The sequence below is a fragment of the Helicoverpa zea genome, chromosome 11 (genome assembly GCF_022581195.2).
Source record: "Helicoverpa zea isolate HzStark_Cry1AcR chromosome 11, ilHelZeax1.1, whole genome shotgun sequence".
Classification (NCBI taxonomy): domain Eukaryota; kingdom Metazoa; phylum Arthropoda; class Insecta; order Lepidoptera; family Noctuidae; genus Helicoverpa; species Helicoverpa zea.
This window is the reverse complement of record NC_061462.1, coordinates 12,843,830-12,868,158: the sequence shown is the minus strand read 5'-3', so window position 1 is coordinate 12,868,158 and position 24,329 is coordinate 12,843,830. Positions and strand designations below refer to the sequence as shown.

Below are 24,329 nucleotides of genomic sequence, written 5' to 3'. Positions count from 1 at the left end.
TCTTTTAGATAACCCTAAAATAATGGACACGTATTTTTTCTTTTCTCCTTCTCACAAATAAATAATAACGAAGATATAACACGCTTGAATTTTGTTTTAAGTCACTGCTTAGTACAAATTTTACATACCTGGACGTGGCGTCACGAGCCCCCACTCTCCGAATTTTTTGCGTTATATACAACATGTAACTTAATTAACGCACATCCTGAAATTAGTTTGTTCAGAATCGTTTACTGAATGGATTTATATCATTTATAATACAGGTAATTTTTTATCCCAAAAATAATTAAAACTACGGAAATTATTGTCATATTAACCCTGTACAGTCAAAACAAATTCAAATAGACCGTAACTCAAAGTAATAAGACTTCGTGTATTGTCGGCTTTTTCCGTAGTTTCGTTATGTTGTGTCGAGTCAAGCGGCGCGCGGCGCGATATTTGCGTGCGTAGTAGTATGACCAAAAAGTTCTCCAAGAATTAGTATAACTAATTTAGTAAATAACAATGCATATACATGTTAAATTAAAAATTCAGTGTATGTATTATGATTATAACATCATATTCTAATTAGGGTGTTTGAGGGTGTGCGTTAATTACGTTACATGTTGTAGATCTCATTATTATTTTGTATGTCTCTTCCAGACCTCGGGACTACAGAGTTCCGAATTTTTGGGAGGCAAACGTGAGGCCAAAGCCAACACGCTGAAGCCCTTTTGAGACAACTTTAATGAAATGGTGACACAAAACCGACAATTATCCCTTTATACACTATAGAAATGAACCCAAGGACAATCCCCGGTGAACGTCGTTAAAAAAAAAGACAATCTGTGCTATACCATTGCTAACTGTGGATGAATACTACTTGGGCTATTGTGATGGGATGCTAATGAACTAGGAATGGGGAAACTACGGGAACTTTGGCACCTGCCGATGACAATGTATTAGATACATGTAAAAATGGCAGGTGGAGACTCGCCAGCTCACTTACTGGGCCCCCGGGAATCTGTCACTGAATAGCAACAAAAGGGCAACAGGGACATGAGCGGCTGAAGTGTGAGGATACCTCGGCGGACTTTAAACGCAGATTACGCGCTCCCTGTGGGTCACTTACCACGAGACACCTATCCTCCGAGCAGGGCTACTAACCCTGCTCAAGCGACTCCACTCTGGATGGCCAAGCCAAGCCAGAGGCGTGAGACCTACCCCCGTCATGGTTCACTCCGACCGGCCGGAGATGGGGGACAGTATACTCTCCCTGGAGAACTCAGTATATATGCCCCGCGGGGTCGCTACTCCCCGTCATCAGCCTCAGATGTCCTGCGATGCTTATATCTCATTATTATTGTCGTTATTATCTCAAGAGCCTTTGTCCCAATTATGTTAGGGTCGACTTCCAGTCACGATGCAACTGAGTACCAGTGTTTTAAAAGGAGCGACTGCCTATTTGACCTCCACAACCCGGTTAACCGCTCAACCCAACACCCCTCGGTAAAACTGGTCAGACTTACTGGCTTCTGACTACCCATAACGACTGCCAAGAATGTTCAATGACAGCCGGAACCTACAGTTTAACATCCCCTCCAAATAACGGTCATTGGTATCCAAAATATACGTAGAAAGTACATACGAACTTAGAAAAGTTGCATTGGCAGATACTTGCCAGACCTGGAATCAAAGACGCACGCTCATACTTGAGAGATTGGTTCTCTACCCACTAAACCACCACGACTTCCACTAAGTCATCACGACTTTGTCATCTCAGTAACATTTAATGTTTTTTTACATAATAATACGTGTAATATTTTTGCCACACACAACTTAAATGCGGACTAATTAGAATCACTACTTTTATCCCTATGGTCACGTCTATTGCAGTTCAGTTTTCAGCGTTTTGTTTAGTCTGCTGTGCTTTTGCCGTTAAAGTACAAAAATTAAATATATGGAACATTTCTAATGGCTATGCGTATTCCGTTGTTTTCAAGTCAACGGGCCCTTAAAATTCAATATCAGACGATTCAGATCTTTGATTTTGCTGACCCCGTAGTCGCTGGCATAAGGGACAGGATCCGCGTACGAAGTCGCGGGCAGAAGCTAGTAGGTAATATTTATTTAAATATTCCCATCAGAAAGAAAAAGGTCTGGCTGGGGTAACGTTACTCCAGCAGGAAATGTTTTTGTGAAATAATTAAAAAATTATAAGCGCAACAAATTTAAAAATGTGCGCAACAATTACAGAAGCCGCACAACTAATTATCTATAAGATTAAAATGACCATTTTCGACAACATCTGGCCAGGGTAACGCACACGTGGCAAATTCAAATTACACCCCATAAACATTTAGCAGTAAGTGTGTCTGAATATAGTATAGTATAGTACATAAACAAAGTAGTAAAACTGAGTGAATTTAGTAAAAAAACGTATTTTAAGTGGCTCCTCAATCCTGGGCCCCGATTCTCCTAATTTTACTTAAGCGTCATACGATTTACGTTCGACTCGATTCGACTGAGATCCGATCCCGACTCGATTACGATTGAAGCGTATGTGGCATTCCGCTATTTTTTCTTTGAAATAAACGTTTTTATCCTTTTCTGTCATTCAATAATGAATCATTTTGTCTGCAAATGATTTACGATTGCAAAATGATTGTACAGCAAACTACCGTATGGACCAAAATCACCAAAATAGCAGACCAATCGCACACCAATCAAATGTCAATCGAATACGATTGGTCTTTTATTAGTAGCAGAATGCCCGATATGGTTAAAACTGCTATTGCGATCATATTGCGATTCGATTTCTACTTGATTTTGACATTATTAACTTAGGAGAATCGGGCCCCTGACGTTTCTGAAATGAGAAAATGCTTGAGTTACCTAAAATCGGAATGGAATAAAAAAAATAAAGACACTAACATTTAGTATAAATTTCTACTAAATATACATGCACAAATGAAAATTGAATGTATTCAATATCTGATAAAAAATCATCTTTTCCATGTTTCTTAGGACGTCGCCATTAAGGGTGACCATGTAATAAATAGTTCTCAGCTTTGCCGCCGTGCTCTCGCTGTGGCGGCATATTGGGCTGACATAGTGTAGTCTCAATATATATGACATGTCATCGACACGAAAGAAGAAGAAGCTTTGCCGCCAATTTTTTTTATATTCTTAGTGCATTTATTTGTCTTTCAACATATATTATTTATATTTTTTAAATATTAGATTACAAAAAAAAAATAAAAAAACATTTAAAAATATAAAAAATAGAGGGCCACCGATATCGGGCACAGGGTCCAAGGTACCGGTGGTTAGGGTCCCAGAGACAGAAACCTCCTCACAATACGCGCCGTATCAAGGAGTACTGCCTTCTGAATCAATCCCTTGATCCAGCCGCCCAACGAGAGCCTCCTGAGGTGTTGGTCGAGGCTCTTGGCTATTAGACCATTGGCCGTAATGACAATCGGCACAATAACAGCCGTGTCGACATCCCACATGGCGACAACCTCGTGCGCTAAGTCAAGATATTTTATTTGTTTCTCTTTCTCAGCTTTCACTAGGTTCTCGTCATGCGGGACGGTGACATCGACTATCATCGCGCGGCGCGCTAATCGATCTATCACCACTATATCAGGCTTATTGGCTGCAATAGTCCTGTCAGTGATGATAGATCGATCCCAGTACAACGTGATATGGTCCTTTTCGAGAACTGGGTCGGGCGCATACGGTACCTCAAGATCTACAAGTTTGTATTGCAGCAAGCTGCTGGTGGATGATCTTGGCCACTTGGTTATGCCTGTGCAAATATTCACCGTTAGCCAAACGAGAACAACCAGATATAATATGTCTGATAGACTCACCCGGATGGTGACATGCCCGACATATGTCAACCGTCCCGTCTTTCATAATATACCTCCGGTAGTTATTCGTCAGGATAACTTCGTCCATAATTGCACATACAAACCCTTCGGTTTCTCCAAATAGGTCACCGAAGCGTAGCCAAGCTACGGACGCATTGAAGTCTACATCGGGGCCATGAAGAGCCCCGAAGAAGCGTCCGTGTAGCTGTTTGCTCTGCCATACTCCCTTGCGATCATGGGTAGTTAGTACCACAGGTCTGCGCCAGTTCTCATTTGCCAACGATAGCGGGGTGAGTCCTTTGTCCACTGCTACCATATCACGATGCATACCCACGTCGCTTTTGAGAAGATATTCTCTGAGACTGCACACCTCACGGTTGTGGAGCGTCTTTGCATTTAAAAAGCCTCGGCCTCCACATTTCCGTGGGATGTACAGTCTCATCACCGACGATCGTGGGTGATGCATTCGTTCTGCGGTCAGCAGTGTGCGGACTCTCCTATCCAGGGCATCCAATTCAGTTTGGGTTCATTTGAGTATCCATACCCATACTCCGCCATACCCAAGTATTTATATGTATCGTTTGCGGAGAGTGATCTCAGGTTTATAGAATCTGAGAGTTGTACTCCCTCAGATTCCACAATTCCACCTCGCTTTACATGCATGACTGCACATTTGTCCACACCGAACTCCATCCTGATGCAACTACTGAAATTTTCAGTGATCTTCAGTAGCTTCATCAGCTGCAGTTCTGTGGTGGCAAATAGTTTCAGATCATCCATTATATTCTTTATTATTAACCGACTTCCCAAAAAGGAGGAAGTTCTCAATTCGGCCGGAATGTTTTTTTTTTTTTTTCTATGTATGTACATCGATTACTCCGAGGTTTATAGACCGATTTACGTGATTGTTTTTTTGTTCGACGCGGAATGGCTGCCAGTTGGTCCCATAGTCATCAGGTCAGGATCTGATAATGGAAACCCTGAGAAATCGAGGGCAACCTTCGAAATTTGTAGGGATACATAGGGTAAAAACTTGACACTCAGGTGTATGCCTGAAAGCACTATTCAACAGTGAAGGTTTGGAGCTGACCTGATGATGGAGACCAGAGAGGGTTGAGGGAACTCGACAACTGAATATGTAAACTACCTCGTATTTGGGCTTATCTTATTTGTATTGACGAGACGTTTGCAACAGTGAAGGTTTGGAGCTGACCTGATGAAGGAGACGAGAGAAGGTCGAGAGAACTCGACAACTGAATATGTAAAATACCTCGTATTTGGGCTTATATTCTTTGTATTGATGAGAATTTTCCTCTTATATGGATAGTGACAACTATTCGTATCACTGAAAAGCTGTAAATAAAAAACTTTTTTACAAAAAAATTAAACCGACTTCCAAAAACACTAAAAAACAAAAAAAAAACAAACTAATTTTAGTGTTTTTGGAAGTTGGTTTAATTTTTTTAATATTGTCGTCAATCGTCGTGCTGAGTTCCTCTGTATGATCTTTTTCTCATTTAGTACAGCTGACAATTTTACTAAATGTGCATGATTTTTCTAAAATGTTTTGATGTAGCAAAAATTTTTATCAATCAGTTATTAAAAGTGCAGTGTCAGTTTCCTGAACATCACTTGGAAAACTTGATATTCAAAACACCGACAAAGTTTCTACTAGGAATTAGTCCAGAACAAGGTTTTAACAACTTACTTAGCAATTCTCCAAAATTAAAATTAAGAATAGATACGCATGCTTGGCAAAACTTTTTGATATTCCAGTCATTAAAACCTTTTGAAACACACATAAAGTCCTTAAAACCAAGATTTGACATAGGTGCCCGCTTTTTTTGCAAAAGGGTGTATTTTAAGTACCCTCAGTGGCAGTTGTGGAAACTCTTTACCAATATAAATAAAATATGGCCTAACACAAGGTAGCTGCTATCAACCGTTAAGGAGTTCCCTAAACGCACTTTGTCTTCATTGTCAGGTCTGATATGGTACTCATAACAAATTCAGGTGTAAAGATCTAGTCAATACGAAGCCAATGAGCCCAAACACTTGGCAGTTGCAATATACCGATACGGAGTTCCCTTGATTTTCTGTCGCCTCCATCATCAGGTAAGATCCAAACCTTCATAGTCATATCACGAATAACCTGTTAGCTATGGAACAAAACTGCGAGTAGAAAGAAAAAAAAAATCATATCTGTCCAGGCGTCTTCGAGGTAGCGAGTAACAAAGAAAATAACAAGTGACTTGAGAACTTGCTCCTTTTTTTAAAGTCGGTTACAACAACGCAGCAAATATCTGTTTCATATGTAATGCTGTCATTATTTAAAAAAATGCGAAGTATCGAATTTACGGACAATGAAAATCAAATCCATTGCCACTACGAAATACTAGGCAGTATGGTCGTAACACTTTAGCCTGCCCTAAGGGCAAAAAAAACCAGTCGCGTTTTTTGAATTTGGAACATTACACCGCTCCAGCAATGCTGAATGACAAAGCAAGTTTATTAAATACTTTATTAAGTAAGGTTATTAAATACTTTTGTATTTAATAATATTTTGTCATTCAAGAGGCGGAATAGCCATAAATGTGTTTGCCTACAGAGGTTTAATAAAAAATTGGCGGCAAAGCGGAGAACTACCTATTTATCCTGATATTTATTCATATTACATGGTCCCCCTAATGGCGACGTCCTAAGGAACATGGAAAAGATGATTTTTTATCAGATATTGGATACATACAATTTTCATTTGTGCATGTATATTTAGTAGAAATTTATATTAAATGTTAATGTCTTTATTTTTTTTATTCCATTCCGATTTCAGGTAACTCAAGCATTTTCTCATTTCAGAAACGTCAGGATTGAGGAGCCACTTAAAATACGTTCTTTTACTAAATTCACTCAGTTTTTGTACTTTGTTTATGTACTACAAATTCAGACACACTTACTACTAAATGTTTATGGGGTGTAATTTGAATTTGCCACTTACGATTCATGGGAATTCACCCTTTCATTGTATGGGTTAAGGTGCCACATTAAAAGTATTGTATCTTCTTAAATATTAAAGGTACTGGAATTAAATTTTTAGTACTCATTGCGCTCAATTACTACAATACAAAATTTTCAAGAATGTACATCGTATACTTTGTGTGTTCCAACGTGGCTCCTCAGTCCAAATATTTAGATTGAGGAGCCACCTTTGTGTTCATATAACTTTTGAACTATTATAATACAAATTCTAAGATTGAGCCTACAATAATAACCTACAATACTTTTGACTGCCTCGTTGGTCTAGTGGTCGCAAGCGCGGCTGCTGTGCTCGAGGTCTCGGGTTCGATTCCCGGGTCGGGCCGAAATCGCTTTGTGGGTTTTCTTAAACTTTCACAAAGCAGCCCGTAGTCTGGAAGTTGGTGATTGATTCACCCGTGCATCGCAGAGCACGTAAATGTCGGTCCTGTGCCTGATCTCTTTCCGGTCGTGTCGGATTGCCGTCCCATCGGGTTATGAGAGTGAAGGAATAGGGAGTGCACCTGTGTCTGCGCAAATGCTCGTGCACTATAATATGCCCTGCGCAGCTGGCTGATCTCCTTAAATGAGAACAGCCGCCGTGGCCGAAATCGGCCGTGGACGCCATTATCATTATTATTAATTATTTCGGGTAATTCCCGTTCGGTAACACCTTTCGTTCCTGTCGTCAACACTGCCGCTTTTTTATAGCTCTCCGAACTTGGTCGGATTATGTAGGTTTTCGATGCTTCGTCAGTATTATAATTGTCTTTCTTTAATTACTGAATTTAATGACATGAAATTTTGCAAGTGAATGGTTGAATGATTAAACAAATTATTGGCATACATTTTACCATGCAATTCCTTTAGAACGTCGTGATATTCGACTGCTTTGTAAACAGTGATCTATTCATGGTAAATTATCCTATAACTTTTTAATTACTAACGGAACATCATTGATACTTGGCAACATGTTGCAGACACTTACAAGGTTTGTGTAAACGTGAAAATCTAGACCCCAAAGTGCATACTTTAAGAACTAAGACCTAATAAGTGTATTTTACGTTTATATTTTTATCTTTTAAACCCTACGACTTTTTCTAAATCTGTTTTTTAAACAAATATAAACAAATTCAAAACAACGTATGTAAAAATCTACAGCTCTCTATGTAAGCGCTTTACCTATATGAAAACTAGCTATATAATGACCAAACGTTCGCGTAGCGGAAACTTGAATTTCTCCGAAGTTTATGCATGCACTGATTTCATTCATACATAAATAATTATACACAAATACACACTAATTTTTGGACACATCTCTTTTCTTCTAAAGTCTATGGATTAAAAAAAGTTCCGCCAGGACAACGTTCGCCCAGCGGAATCAGTTTTTGGTGAATTTCTCCACAATGGCTGCATACACAAATTTTTATTTACCATACACAATTATAGAAAGTCTTACACTAATTATCTGCATAATTAAAATCTTTAAATTCAACAACATTCCGCTGCGCGAACGCACACACTTTATTAATGATTATTGGTTCCTGATATTCTATTTTAAGATGGCAGAATTTTGAAAACGAATCGCTGTGAAACCGACTCCACGTAGTCTTGTTTGCCCTACTCCTAGAGTGCAATTCAAAACCGCGTAGACGCGGAGGGGTGAGGCGGCCTGCGAGCTGAGGCGCAGGTAGTTTTAAGGCTCGCCGCCGCGGCTAAGGCTGCTGAGGAGCCGAAGCTGCGGTGGTGAGCGTGAAAACCATCTGCGACGATAAGCTCGCATGGGACCGCCGGAGCCCCGCAGCGCTGGAGCCGTGACAGAAGCCATGCTTCCTGCATGTTGCATTGTGCTTCCATGCTGTATGCCTGCTTGCATGCTTCGCTTCAATCCCTTTCCCCCGCTCCGCTATCCCCCGCTTACCCCTTGATATCTTAATTATACATTTCCGATTACTATTTAGGAAATGTATAGATTTCCTAGGAAATATGTCTAATGTAATTTATTTCACACATTTTGTATTCGAAACAGTTCATTTAAGATAAAATGCCGCTCAGCACATATACATCAGTATGTCGGAGATAGTCAATAGTACGGTCACTGAACGAGCCGCAAGCGCGCCCTCTGGTGGCGTTTTCGGTGAAACAACAATTTGGCGCGCTTGGCGGAGTCGTGGCGGTTAGCGCGGCGTCCGCGGAGCTCAGTCTTAGTTCAGTCTTGGTCGAGTCTTCATTGAGTGTTCGTGGCGTTACTACCCTACGTCACGTCTAGTGTACCTAGTGTTATTGCCTAGCGTTGTAGTACCGTTGTAGATTCAAATGTAAAGGTTCTTCTATAGTTCGGCCATTCAGAGAATGCGTTCCTGACACGTCGCGATTGAACTGACGACGTAACTACATTCATTGATTATTGATATAATAATGTTGTTTTAATGCTCCTCAATTGTTAAAACGGTAAACAACCAGCAAAAATATTTTTATCGTAACTGCAACGCCATTGCAAAGTTACGTCGTCAGTTCAATCGCGACGTGTCAGGAACGCATTCTTTGAATGGCCGAACTATAACCTGACAGACAGACATGTGTTGCTGGGGAGTTTGTTCCGCCACTTCTTCTCCCCAAGCCAAAACACATAGGAAGTGGCGAAGGGCGGGCGTTTTGGGGGTTGTCTTTTGTTCTGACTAATTTGAATAAACGTTTCTAAGTTTTGAGTTCTGTTTGAGTTATCTCTTTGCTCGATTACCCTAACTGATGTCGGACGATAGTGCCAGCCATCCTCATGGCGCCTTCCGACATCAGAAGTGGGATGCAATCCGAATGCCCACACGCGTTTCGAATTCGCCACGTGAAAATAAATTTCTACCCACTGATAAAAAAAAAAAAATGGAACGTCGATAATTTGAATTAAGAATTTCAACGAAGGTACAAGTATGGTAACCACGTTTATGGTAATGGTATCGTTGCCATTGTTAAATGTCAAGCTAGTTATTGAAGGTATGTTACAAAATTAACCGAATTTGTCTTTTTTTTTCAATGACGGTGGTTATTGTGCAATTCGGCGAGAAAATTACGACGTTGAATGGAGCATGTCAGCTGCTAGGAGCCCAACGTGTCATCGTGAGGTCGGAGCGTTGGTGCTCGTGCATCTCCGTGGCTTCACGTCCGAAAGCCTTGCTGTACTGCTGGCCATAGCGATGTGCGCATCGTCACGCACGTTGAATGGAAACCCGGTGAGACCGATCCATTTTTGCTTTATGTTGACGTTATTTGTTTTACGACATTTTTAAACTTGAAAGGCATCTGTCTCGTTGATAAGTTGGTGACCTAGTTTTAATAAAAAATGAAGAGCGCAATCCAGTTAAATTTGACCCTAAATTTAAAAGGCCATTTAAAGTTTTTGAGTTACTTAAAGACGATCGCTATGTTTTGAAATCTTTAACTGGTAATAGAACCTAGAAGTATGCCCACGATGTAAGGATGCCCCAAGCTGAGATTCCAACTGAATTAGATTTAGTTACTGTTGATTTAGAGGTCGATGACCCAGGCGAAGGTACTTCATCAAACTCTAATTAATGCACGCATGATAATTGTATCTGTCTGATGATTGCGACTGATTTTGTGCGAATTGATTTCGCTGATTTTATTTCAAGTTAATGCTACTAATTTCATTGCAAAGTTCATTGTTCAGATGCAATTCCTACCTTACCATATCAGTGAGAAGGACTGATATCCCTTGGGTAGACCCTAGGAGTGTTCCAGTGAGAAGGACTGGAATGCTTGTGTCAAAGATATCGTCATTTTTCATCTTTGACACGCCCAGTGAGAAGGACTGGAGCCTATCGATTCCTGATTGACTTAGGTCTGTCTGGATCATTTACATGGTGCATTGATTCGAGATTGTGTGATCTGATTTCGATTGATTTTAAGATTGTGGCATTCTTTCTAAACATTTGGTTTCTGTTTTGTTTAAAATTATGTTGTCATTCCTAATCGTGTGGTCAGGTAGGCCGAGCTGAAAAGTTACTCCAGTTTTGTTTTCTTTTGTCACCAGATACAATGTGTGTATGTCAGTTATGGCCGTGTCGGAGATAGTCAATAGTACGGTCACTGAACGAGCCGCAAGCGCGCCCTCTGGTGGCGTTTTCGGTGAAACAACAATTTGGCGCGCTTGGCGGAGTCGTGGCGGTTAGCGCGGCGTCCGCGGAGCTCAGTCTTAGTTCAGTCTTGGTCGAGTCTTCATTGAGTGTTCGTGGCGTTACTACCCTACGTCACGTCTAGTGTACCTAGTGTTATTGCCTAGCGTTGTAGTACCGTTGTAGATTCAAATGTAAAGGTTCTTCTAACCTGACAGACAGACATGTGTTGCTGGGGAGTTTGTTCCGCCACTTCTTCTCCCCAAGCCAAAACACATAGGAAGTGGCGAAGGGCGGGCGTTTTGGGGGTTGTCTTTTGTTCTGACTAATTTGAATAAACGTTTCTAAGTTTTGAGTTCTGTTTGAGTTATCTCTTTGCTCGATTACCCTAACTGATGTCGGACGATAGTGCCATCCTGATAACGCATCCGACAAGTATAAAAAATACATTTGCCAAATATTGAAAAAAAATGCGGGTCGTATCGTTGACACTCAAACAAATATTAAGTCGCTCAAATATTATGAAGCTGCTCATTTTGTATTTTAAGTAACTCAAATTAATGTTTGTAAGATACAATTCTGTTGATTTTTCGTAACTTGCAGTCAGTCGCTCACTTAGTAATTATATAACCCAAATTAATTAATTTTGACACTTAAAATTGTAATTTACAGTCACTCGTTTTATTACTACACAAAAACAAAGCCTTGGCACCTAAAAGGTGGGACTTATAATCGAATGGTAACTTAAAAGTCGCAGTTGGGGGACCAACAGATAGGTAAACAAGGGTTCAAACATTACCCTTCTGGCAGTCGGGTAATTAAGCAGCAGGTCTGTCTTCAGTTTTAGGTTTTTCTTCGGAATAACGATAATTACGATGACGTAAATTGCCAAGTGTCCCAACGTGATACATGTATGTGTTCGCACAAGTGCAGCTTATCTGATGAAGTGCGCATGTGAGTCACAGCGCCACTCGACCACCACAATAAGTAGCGAGTCTGGCATGGTGCGCCACAGTGCGGCTTCCACCATCAACATGTTCAAACTGCTGGTACTGAGTTATCTGGTGGCCACCGTCCTGGCTGGACCCTTTCACCTCCCACCCTGGTGAGTTTTATACCTGCGTGTTATTATACATTTTAGACCGTCAACATCCTTGGCCACCACGGCCTGTCTTGCATCCGCCGCCCCATACTACGGCATGCGGATATCAAGGAAGTGATCCGTCGCGCTCTTGTTGTCGTCAGCAACTACACACGGTTGAGCCGTTTGGGGTTGAAACTGGTGAGTCGTCGGGTCCGAGCGCTCAACCACTTGCCAAGGACAAATCCAAGCGTCTAGGGCCCGATTCTCCTAATTTTTACATAAGCAACATACGATTCACGTTCGACTGCGATCCAATCCCGACTCGATTACGATTGAAACGTATGTGGCATTCCGCTATTTTTTCTTTGAAATAAACGTTTTTATCCTTTTCTGTCATTCAATAATGCAAATGATTAACTATTGCAATATGATTGTAGAGCAAACTACAGTATAGACCAAAATCACCAAAATAGCAGACCAATCGCAAACCAATCGAATGTCGTTGGAATACGATTGGTCTTATATTAGTAGCAGAATGCCCGATATGGTTAAAACTGCAATTGCGATCATATTGCGATTCGATTTCTATTCGATTTTGACATTATTAACTTAGGAGAATCGGGCCCCTGGTTGTCTCATGGTTGTCTCTTCCCGTGACCCGTTTGTTTCGCACAACGATTATAGTTCGGCCATTCAGAGAATGCGTTCCTGACACGTCGCGATTGAACTGACGACGTAACTACATTCATTGATTATTGATATAATAATGTTGTTTTAATGCTCCTCAATTGTTAAAACGGTAAACAACCAGCAAAAATATTTTTATCGTAACTGCAACGCCATTGCAAAGTTACGTCGTCAGTTCAATCGCGACGTGTCAGGAACGCATTCTCTGAATGGCCGAACTATAAGCATTACCATTCAGCATAGCGATGCTGCCCTCACATCATCACAGCACGGACTTTTGGGTACATTACCGAGTGACAGTGATGAGGACCAATTTTTTGATGCACTTTATTAGTTTTAAACTGTAGGTATACCTTCCCACGATTAGTTGCAGGTGTATGAAGTAATGTAAATACGAGTGGGCATGTATGTTTGTAAAACAAAGGCTCCGAAACTACTGAACCGATTTGGAAAATTATTTCAGTAATGGAAGTCTCCACTTTTCCCGAGTAATATAGGGTACTAGTTTCTGCCAGCGGTTTCACCCCCATTCCGTGGGAACTTTTGCACGAACCCGGATAAAAAGTACCTATAGTAGCCTATTGCCTTCCTCGATAAATGGGCTATCTAACACTGAAAGAATTTTTCAAATCCGACCAGTAGTTCCTGAGATTAGCGCGTTCAAGCAAACAAACAAACTCTTCAGCTTTATAATATTAGTATAGATATTTGATCCAGATATGGCAATAGTTCCCACGAGCTGTTGGTCAATTTGCTTTGCTTCGTCAATTAGGTATTAGTTTATGCCATGTTTATGCACTGTAACTACAGGTGTGAAGTTGATACCCGTCTTGTCACTGTATTTTTAGAAAACTACCCTGCATTGTGGAATCAGTTCCAAAAAATAATGCTAATATCTGTAGGATACGAGATGGCTGGAACCGGAGACCTCCACGTGGCTGCGCAGACCGCGCGGCCGGCTGGGCGGCGTGCGCGCAAGTCAACGGCACGGCCGCGCTCGCGCCGCACCCGCACGACTGCCGCCTGTTCTACTACTGCAGCGCCGTGCTGCGCCCCGCCTGCCGCCGCTGCCCCTTAGGCCTGCACTTCAACCCCGAGCTGCAGGTGTGCGACTGGCCCAACAACGTCAACTGCACGGCGACGCCGCCACCACGCCCACGGCCTTGCCACAACGCAACAACACCTGTTCCTTCTACTGATGCTCCTTCAAGTGTCCCTCCGGCTACCGACGCGCTTTCAACTGGCGCTCCTACCGACGCCCCTTTTACTGGCACTGCTTCTACTGATGCTCCTTCAAGTGTCCCTCCGTCTACTGATGCTCCTTCAACTGACCGTCCGTCTACTGATGCTCCTTCAACTGACCGTCCGTCTACTGATGCTCCTTCAACTGACCGTCCGTCTACTGATGCTCCTTCAACTGACCGTCCGTCTACTGATGCTCCTTCAACTGGCACTCCTTCTACTGACGCTGTATAAACTAATGGTCTTATCGATTCTGCATCGCATTAGTCTTAAATTACAACTGACGTGGTTTCTACAACTGAATGGGACATCATATCAGCACTGCAGCTTAGTAAAAATCATGACGAAAATAAACCCCTCTAAACAGGATTGAATTTTAAACTATTCAAATATTTTATAAACATTTGCTTTTCGTAGATTAAATTGGTATTGTTTTGGTGTAACACTCTAAAAATGCTTTTGTAAAGTGTAACTCTATTTGTATAATGTTATGAATAAAACAAGTTTGAGAACATTTAGTGGTATTTATTTGGTGGGGAATGCTGGGATGAGTGGGCAGGTCAGCAGGGCTGCGCGCTGGCTGTGGCGTACAGGATCGACAGCGCGTTGCACAGCGCGCGGTAGTTCACCTGCGCAACATCGACTTATCACTTATTGTACAAAGATACACTACTAGGTCACTAGTCAAATGTAACAATGGCAACAGCGCAGATCATTCTGTCTAAACCCCTACCGAGATAACAGCAACGAAATTCAAAAACACATTATTAAATACGAGGTTGACATAGTATTGAATTTTGTTATAACTTCAATAGAATTGAGCAGACCCAATCAAAGAAGAGTATAAATAACTACGGCGGGCTTATTTATACATAGGTAAAACAAACAAGTGGTAGCAACTCTGCTTTGACACTTTCACAGCTGTTCCGATGAAATGGAACTTCCGTATGGAGACAAAACCTTTAGTACGACAATAGGTAGTTTGTTAAGATGGGGAAATATCAAGTGTAGATGTAAGGGGTGATCTCGTGGCCTGCGGGATTGTTCGAAATAGTTACCGGGACCTGACACAAAATGCCTATGTAGGAACAGGATGGGTTTTTAGTCAGTGAAAGTATGACACTGGGTGGTGTGATGAGGGACACCGCTGCTAACCCACAGGGGAGGTTTTTTTTTTGATGATTTTTGCCATCGATACAATAGACAATAGATAGTTTGTTAATGTGGGATAATGAGTGTGTAAGGGGTGACCTCGTCGCCGCAGCCGCGGCGGTAGCCGAAGCACTTGTAGAGCAGGTCCCGCTCGCGCGCCGACACCAGCGCCAGCAGGTCGCGCTGACACAGCGCGCGCTCCACCGACACGCGCGGGATCGTGCCGCAGTGCTCCTTGTCCATGTCCTGACCACACAAACATATATATGTACTTTACGTACCTACATATATCCTCAAACTTCAAAGTAGTAGTTTAATAAATAAATATTTGGTGACGATTACTTCCTCCGTGTTTCGGACATCCCGCTAAATTGCTGGATCCCGGCTGTCTCATTTGAACATTTTTGGCAGTTGTTATTAGTCTAACTAAGAGGGTCGGCCTTCTACGGCACCCACTGGATGACATGAGTCAGCTCTATTGTAAACCATCCGTTAGATGGTCTATAACTATCAGGACATACCCAGGCAAGGAATTCTACGTAGGTACTAGCTGTGCGCACAATGAAAGCACATTCTAGTTATACCATTATTGAACAGACCTGGAACACCTCCAGTATATTGGAGAGCTGGTCAGGGAACTTGGAGAGCTTCTTGAGCGCGCCGGAGACGACGTTCCTCTCCTCGAAGTTGAGGAAGTTGAGCGGCGAGTCGAGCGTGGGCACGTGCGGCACCGGCGTGAGCAGCGGCGCGCGCTCCAGCCCCGCCTGCGTCAGCGCCTCGCCCACCGTGCTGCAGAACCGCTCGTACTCCACGTAGCGCCGCCGCCCCGGCGCGCAGAACCTAACCACACGCAATCACGCTAAGCTATTATTCACATTCTGAAGTAGTTCTTTGGTTGAATGTATAAGTAAACTTTCTAAAAAGCTTTCAGTGCTAGATAGCCCATTAATTATAGAGGATGGCTACAGGCTATTTTATCTTGATGCGCAAAGTACAGGAAATCCACAAAAGTATCTTTCTTTGCTATAACTTTCAAAACGATTGAGATTACCGAAACGGTTATGGCCTAAAATTTTTTGACAGCAGTTCCTAAATCAAATGAACAGCTCTTAATGTTTTGTAAGCTGGGGGAACTACGTAGGATAGTGTATGAACTCGCGTATTGTTGAGCTCATGGCTCCAAGAGTCCAGACGTACACTTCCATGAGCGTGTCCATCTCGAGCGGCGTGAGCGCGAGGCCGGCGGAGGCGAGGCCGCGGTAGAAGTCTGCGCGCGGGATGACGAGCTCGTTGCGCGCGTCGAACTGCTTGAGGAACTCGCGCGGCCGCACTCCCTCGCGCACCATCTGACCACGCCGAACCAGACAAAGTAATTTTATATTGATTTCTGACTCTTAAGCGATAAAGTCCGTAAAAATAGTTTTATATAAAGCATTTTATTTGTTCCTTCTTATGTACTCCCTTATATGTATACTTCTTTATACAAGCTCATGGAGTTGAAGGGCCGGCGCTTGCAGCTTGATGCAATGTTTCTATATGATATTTGTAATAATTCCTACGATTGTCCAGATATTACCGATAGATTGTTTTATGTAGTTCCAAGAAACACATTAAGACGTGGTGTACGTGAACGACCTGTATTTGCCGTAACATCATGTAAGACCAATGCAGGGGTACGTGCGCCCTTACGCCGACTCACAAATAATTTCAATGTTTACTTTAAGACTCTTGATTTATTTGCTGATTCTGTTGGAAGATTTAGAAAGAATGTTATTGCAACAATAGGTTAAGGCCTTAGAATCTCTCTAGTTATAAATATTTTGTGCCTTTCCATATCTAATTAATATGTATAAACTTATTTTATTTTTTTATTTTGTTAACTGTTCCTACAATTTCCTCTTTTAGTAACTGTTCCATTCACTTGCCTGTTTTCATTTTATTTTAACTGATTTGTTTTGTTTGTATCGCATTGCATGACGTAGTTTTAAGGATTACAGTATACATATTCTGTGAATAACGTAGTTGGATATACAATTGTTAAACCTTGTTATCAATGCTTCATATAATTCTATACTTTTGTTATTTTTTTTTATATATATATTGTTACTACATATATAAAATATATTGTATATCTGTTTGTTGTTCCTAAGAAAATAAATAAATAAATATATACTGATTGTCTTTATGTAGTCTCTTACGTACTGCTTCATGAACTACCCCTATGTAGGAAAGCTACAGTTTTCCTTATATGTATGTATATTCCCTTATGTACCTATTCTTATAATGTATTACCCTTATCTACTCCCTTATGGATATTACTAGTACTATTTTTACCTTGTAACTCCCTTATCCCTTATATTATATCCTTCGTTATGTACTAGCCCTTATATACTCCCCTATGCACTACCTCTTTATACTCCCTCATTGTTGACCCCAATAGATACCATCCGGAATATTTCAGCCCTATCGAATGGAAGGGAATAGGTAATAATTTCTACCTTGCCCTTGATCTTGGCGAGTATCTGCACGATGTCTGTCTGCAGCGGATCCTCGCTGGCGGCGCGCGGGCGGTGCGCGGAGGGCGCGGGGCCCGCGATGCTGGCGCTCTCCACCGGCCGCTCCACCATCTGCAAGTACCAAACCAACGAGGTTAACTTGCTGATAGTAACCCGTCGGTCTAGTGCTGGCAAGCACGATTCCCTTGCGTCGTGGCTTCTCGGGCCAACATTATCATATCATATCATATCATATCATATCATTTATTGCATTCCATAATGTACATTTGGTGGAAAATATAAATAATAGAGGTAGTCACAATTATGGACCCTGATGGGCACAGCAAAGAGTTAGAAGAGAGGAAGGCGTTTAATGTAATAAATTAGGTAGTATGTAGTATATTATTCAAGTATTTATTTATATTATAATATTGCGTATATTTTTGTGTAGCACAACTACATTTTATGGTTATTTTTCTTTATATGTTGCTTTTATTTAATTTTCAGTTATTTCTTTATCGGTAATATACTCGTTGATTGTATAGTATGCTTTTTTTATTAAAATTTGTTTTAGGATGTTAAGGAATTTTGTGTCACTTGTTTCGTCCTTGATTTTGTTGGGCAATTTATTGTATATTTTGATGCACATCACGTAGGGGCTGTTGGAGTGTAGTGTCATGTTGGAGGTAGGTAGCATCAGCATATTTTTGTGTCTCAGTGATCTATTGGTGTGTTTGTCTCCGCGTTTGGTAAAGAACTTTGAGTATCTCCTAACGAATTTACATATTTCTAATATGTAGATGCATGGTAATGTGAGTATTTTGTGTTTTTGGAAATAGGGTTTGCAGCTGTCTGTTTGTTCTATGTTTGTCTTTTGTTGTTTGTCTATTGCTCTGTGGGTTTAAACATTAACGAAACTGGAGGTTGGTGATGACGACATACTCGTGCTTTGGATGGAGAGCTCGTTAAGCTGTCGTTTTGCAGCCCTCACGATGGGTAGCATTATATATCTTGGTGATTACCTCGTCGAGCAGGCGCACGTAGTTGAAGCCGCAGTCGTCGAGGTATCTCGCCTCGAGCGCGCGCACCTGCTGCGCCGACGGCAGCACGCCCAGCCGCGCCAGCACGCGCCGCACCTGCGCGCGCGACACGTGCCCATTGTTGTGTCTGCATTCAATTCATTTGGATAAGTCATTATGTTTTCATCTTCAGGTGGTTTAAGATTGCCCTTGTAGTTGTAATTGGTTGTCGTGGTGGTCTAGTGGGTAAAGAGCCAACCTGTCAAGTATGAGGTCGTGGGTTCGATTCCAGGCAAGTACCAATTCAATTTTTTTAAGTTTGTATGTACTTTCTACACCAATGACTGTGTTTCTGATGGCACGTTAAAATATAGGTCCCAGCTATCATTGAATATCCTTGGCAGTCGTTACGGGTAGTCAGAAACCAGTAACTCTGACGCCAGTCTAACCAAAGGGTCGGGTATCGGAGGTCAAATAGGTAGTCGCTCTTTTTAAAACACTGGTACTTAGTTGTATCCGGTTAGACTGGAAGCTGACCCCAACATAGTTGGGAAAAGGCTTTGGAGATGATGTAGTGGTAATTGGAATGAGTCTGTGTTTCAAAATATCTAGCTAGTGTATAGTTGTAGCGCGACTGACTCATCATGGTCGCAGAAGGCGGGTCGCAGGTCGATGGCGCGCTCGGTGCAGGCGGCGCGCACGCGCAGCAGCGCGGCCTGCGCGGCGTCCAGGTCGGCGGGGGACTCGCCCTCCGCGCGGTCGGGCGCGGAGCCTCGCGCCGGCAGCTCCAGCACGGCCGCCGCCGCCGCCCCCGCGCGCGCCTCCGGGTGCTTTTCCAGCTCCTTGATCGTGAACACTGACAAACGAACGACATACGACATCACTTCATGAATCAGGCATTATAAATCTCGCGATGGAGAATGCAGTCTCAGTGTAGCGGTGGACATATCCCTTGCGGAGAACTTGCTGGAAATAAATAAGAACTAACATACTAGTAGTTTCCTTTTAGGTACAGAAAATTCAAACTCCGCATCCAACAGCAGGACACGAACTAATCAGCAGAATGGGAAGGTCTCGTAAAGTGAGTAAGCACAGACCCTGGTCGCAGTCATCCTCGAAGGTCCGCCAGCAGACGCGCTCGCTGTCGTTGGGGTCCAGGTAGTGGCGCATCACGCACAGCAGCTCGTTCTGCGACAGGATGCTGCCCAGCCCCATGGCGTCCAGCCCTCGCCGGAACTGCTGCGGAGCTATGCGCCCGCTGTTCAGCGGGTCATAGTCCTGCCGTACATGATAAACCGCCATTTTCATTCAATCATTTCTATTATAACCATAATCAAAATGCAACGCTAAATGTGTATGTGGATAAAGCATCTTTCCTTAAATACGTTTTTCATAGGGTAACAAAAATGGCCGCTAATGTGATACATTACACTTACATTGTACAATTTTGGTATTTTCCTAGCAGTTTTCCCGTGCTTTCACCCGCGTCCCAGGGAAACTTCTATGCTTACCCTGATAAAATAAAATATAGCCTATGTTACTTGTATCAAATATTACCCTCAGGAACTCAGACACCCTGATGCGTCTCTGTAAGACGAACTCCTGGACCCTGAGCATGAGGTCGACGAGTTGCCTGGGGGGGTGTGGCTGCGTGAGCGCGGGGTGGAAGGTCTCCTGGAAGCCGAGCGGCGCCGTGGACATGCCCGCCTCCACCTCCGGCCGCGCCAGCTTGGGCAGCGTCGTGTCGATCACGGCACTAGGGTTCAGATACGCCTGCGACAATACAACAATAATCAACATACTTATAACTTTTTAACATATATGTATACCTGATTTAATTAAATTGGTAATGGGTTTATAAAAAGGATTTAACTTACTTTCCTCACTCTTCTGGTTTCTTTAAGTAAACAGCGTTTTTCTTCTTTTTATGTTCATTGTTTGTTTTCTTGCGTTATTTGTGTGATGAATAAATGGATTTTCTTTCTTCTTTCTTCTAAACTTTTCTGTGCGTATTATTGATCATTACACCAGGATGTGTGCTCTCGTGCTTACCGGACCGAGGCCGCGGATGCCCTGCTTCTTGACATCGTCCACAGCCTTGAGGAAGTCCACGTAGTCGATGGTGTACGAGTCCTTGATGAACTTGCGCACCAGCAGGTTGAAGTCCTCCGCCGTCACGATCACGCCGATATAGTTGAGGATCCTCGCGAAGTGAGCAAATGTTATTCTTCCGTCATTTTTTGCAACCTGAAAAAACAACATAGTAAAGAGATAGGAAAACGCAGACAGTCTGATAGTGTAATATCGAGTACAGTCGGGGCGTGAACAGATTAATAGCTCGATTTGTAGAACTTACCAACTCATAGTCCTGAAAGTAGGGCTTGAGTGGCAAGTCCCGTTCCGCGATGGTGGCCAGCAGACAGCAGAGGCGGCGGATCTGCCACTGGTCCAGCTTGTGGCACTCGGGCTCCGGCGGCGGCGGGCACGCCTCCAGGATGCAGTCGGCCGACGTCTTGTCGCGACCACCCGCGTCTGACACACACATTTTGTATAACCACGTACCGTGCAACGACTGCACTTACATTTTGTAGAACGAGGTTATCAGGCGGAACTAGGCTTCATAGGACAGCAATAATACAAATAGTGTAGTAGGTAGTCACAAAAGTTACAGATGTTACCATGTCGCACAGCGTTGCTTTAAACAAAGCTAAATATAATTTAAGTTTTAGATTTATTGCTTCAGTAGAAAGTTCAGATAATACTTATGCTTAGTTACATTTGCTCAGTATTATTTTTAGTTTTTTTGTTCGGTTTTAGCTCGTTTGCTCATAACTGTAACTTATTGGAAAAGTTTCAAACTAATATGAATGCTTCGCAACTTCGCCTAAAACGTTACGGGTGCCTTCATTTACTTCGTACATTGCGCAGTCAGATTGAAACTGTTTCATCACATTTGCCGGGTGTGCCCAATTTGGTGTATTTAGGCTCGAATTATTCAGTGTAGACAATTACCGATCTTTTCTAAATAGATCATCTGATTTTCTATCGTCTATTCTATTTCAGAGGGCCTAATTCAGTTTTAACAAGAATATATGAATATTTCTATACGAAAAAAATGCTGAAAAGATTCCTTTTCTGAAGCCATCGAATGGAATTACTTTTTATCTTAGTTATTCAGTAATGTGAAATGATTTATTTGTGTTATCCAGCTGAGTAGCAGGTCGGCGGGCGTCGTCTCTTATTGATTGCCTGACCTGGTTACCATTGCTAAATTAAACCATCTGTTTTTGCCTTAAGTTACGTCAATACCTAGATTTATATAAAAATATCTCTCAACTTGATTATTTTATATTTAAAACCTACAGAAAGACCCAATTGGCCAGTATGATCTAGTAAAGTAACGGTTACTTCCCTTGGAGTTTTCGATTGAAGTCAATATAAAGTTTTGCTGTAAACTCATTTTTGTTCAAATATAATGATTTTTCACGGAACGTCTGCGCAGATTCATGATAAAGGCTTCTTTCTCTCACGAGTAATACCCTTATGCGTCGCAAATATGATTCTTCTGGAAAAAACCTGTGAGCATCTACTTAATAATTATTTGTTAGTTTATGGTTCAGTCTAAAATCGCCTCCGACTAACAGTCTCCTTTGCAATTATTCTCTATTGCTAAGTTAAAATGATGCTGTGCAGAAGTCGTAAAAAGAAAAAGCTATACTTAATATTATTACATCCCTAGGCGCCATTATTCCTACTAGGACAGTAATTTATCGCTCTACGCGATATAACTGTGTCCTTAGGGTTGTAAATATTTCACTTCTTCTATGCATCTTTTTGTATATATGAACTATAGATAGAGGTACTACTATTCGAGTGAATCTTAAAGGTAGACGCAGATTTATTGCAGCCGAAAGCACCAAGTGACCTAAAACCTCCAAACCGAAAAGGGCCCAGTAGCACGCAACTGTCAGCCGCGTCCTATATGACGTCTGGCAATCCTGGAGTTCTTCTAGGTGTGGATGATTTGAAGCAAGGTAGTGTGAGAGATTTCATAATTATTAACATTTTATGTATACATACAATAGTAAAACCGTTCGGCTCTGATGATAAATGTGCGTTTACCATAAGAGAACTCAGAGGGAGATGTCTCACAACACTTTGAACAAACGAAATCAAACAAAATTAATATTTTTGACAGTTTACTTGCAAAAGCACCAAAAATAAATTGACTATGAACACGGACATGGCTGGTGAGTACTACGTGGCTCTCAATCGATTGTCAAAGTAGTTGGCCCACATCTGGCTCTCTGAAAATACAAAGGACGCAAATACATTCCCGTGCTAATCACGATACACATACAACATCTATATAATATTACAATCGGTCTGGCAAAGTATCTCAAAAACGATCAACAAATCAACAATGGCGAGGTGTTAGATATGATACAGGATATGCACCTAGTATACCTAAGTGCTTTACTTTAGATTCATCGAGTATTAAATACTAGAGATACTAAAAAATCTGGTGAGTTTAGCATTGAAGTGTGGTCGAGGCATACCTTCACCATGTATAATCTGACACAACTGATGATAGAGGACGCGGCCATCTTGTGCACGGAAGTAGTCTGCTAGCTGCGCGATCTCCGAGTCTGACAGCCCGATGACGGAGCGCAGCGGCCCCGCCAATATCGACACGAACTTTGACTCTGGAAACACCAAAATAGTCCAAATTCCAGCCGTAATATCTTTTTATCTAACGCCCTTCGCAATTACTCTTGGTTGTCACGTTGGTATTGGTAATGAGAGTCAATGCTAGAACAGCTGAACAAAGCAAATTAGACCTTCGCAAGGTAATTAGTGTGTAGGGCGCCTACAACTGAGTGGCACATTCAGCGGTAGCCGGTACCTGATATGAGGGAGTTGCCCTCAGGGTCGAGGGGTCTGTACCAGTCCCACAGGTTGAGCCCCACGCGGAAGGCGGCCGCGCGGATCTTGTTGCACGTCTTCCATACATCTGCCAACCGGACTATCTGTGAGCGATATATCACAACATTATTAGGTTATATTTTTCTTTATTTACTATTGTACCGGCCCTAAGCTACTGATACTATGCGCCTTTACATGCAAAGAAGGAGCGAGCTCAGAGCTTCACTGCAGTTGTTTAGGGTAGATCTGCGATTCCAGACTTTTTAAGAACAGGATTCGTCTTGACATTCTACTTAAGACATTAAAAGTTGTCGCATTAAGTGCTGAAGTCACATGAATATAAGCCCAGTGGGTCGTATTAGGGGTAAAAGTGCGAGAAGCCCTAGCCTTCACGCAACAGGAGCCAGATTTAGATGAAAACCTGTCCTAACTAAACAACTGACAGAATATAAACATATATGAAGTACATGCTTTTGTAGCTTGTTCTGTAGACTCGTGAATATGCTATGATCTTCTTATATCATCGTAACTTACCGTGTCATGCATAGTGACGGCCAAATACGGAACTAACTACTACTAATTGCGTAAATTGTTAATTCGCACATGCCTAAACAATTTAGATCGAAATTTAGGTTTATTGGCGATAATTTTGATAATTTAAAACTGAACACAAAATTTTACATTTGACAGCTGAAGTAAGTGCATTGTCACTACACTGCTTAATT

At 42.0% G+C, this 24,329-nt stretch overlaps 2 protein-coding genes across 2 annotated transcripts; one reads left to right on the top strand and one right to left on the bottom strand.

Annotated features, from left to right (window-relative positions):
- Positions 1-11,985: 11,985 nt before the first annotated feature.
- LOC124634615 (salivary glue protein Sgs-3) lies at positions 11,986-14,526 on the top strand. The gene is made up of 2 exons (XM_047170265.1): positions 11,986-12,104; positions 13,673-14,526. Exons 1-2 carry the CDS (start codon positions 12,001-12,003, stop codon positions 14,244-14,246), a joined length of 678 nt encoding a protein of 225 aa, XP_047026221.1. The 5' UTR covers positions 11,986-12,000; the 3' UTR covers positions 14,247-14,526.
- Positions 14,356-24,150, bottom strand: LOC124634719. The gene is made up of 14 exons (XM_047170380.1): positions 24,139-24,150; positions 23,585-23,708; positions 23,238-23,384; positions 21,035-21,210; positions 20,731-20,925; positions 20,236-20,451; positions 19,776-19,956; positions 19,318-19,534; positions 18,682-18,826; positions 17,663-17,791; positions 16,362-16,510; positions 15,764-16,004; positions 15,264-15,410; positions 14,356-14,641 (listed from the first exon to the last, which is right to left on the bottom strand). Exons 1-14 carry the CDS (start codon positions 24,148-24,150, stop codon positions 14,573-14,575), a joined length of 2,148 nt encoding a protein of 715 aa, XP_047026336.1. The 3' UTR covers positions 14,356-14,572.
- Between the last annotated feature and the right edge of the window lie 179 nt (positions 24,151-24,329).

What these genes read in the sequence shown, in the direction of transcription:
- LOC124634615 (XM_047170265.1), top strand. Translation starts at nt 12,001, where the DNA reads ATGGTGCGCCACAGTGCGGCTTCCACCATCAACATGTTCAAACTGCTG. An exon ending in CCCTTTCACCTCCCACCCTG is followed by an intron (nt 12,105 to 13,672) that starts GTGAGTTTTATA and finishes TAATATCTGTAG; the next exon opens with GATACGAGATGGCTGGAACC.
- LOC124634719 (XM_047170380.1), bottom strand. An exon ending in ACTTTCAGGACTATGAGTTG is followed by an intron (nt 20,926 to 21,034) that starts GTAAGTTCTACA and finishes TTGTTTTTTCAG; the next exon opens with GTTGCAAAAAATGACGGAAG. An exon ending in ATGGACACGCTCATGGAAGT is followed by an intron (nt 16,005 to 16,361) that starts GTACGTCTGGAC and finishes GCGTGTGGTTAG; the next exon opens with GTTCTGCGCGCCGGGGCGGC.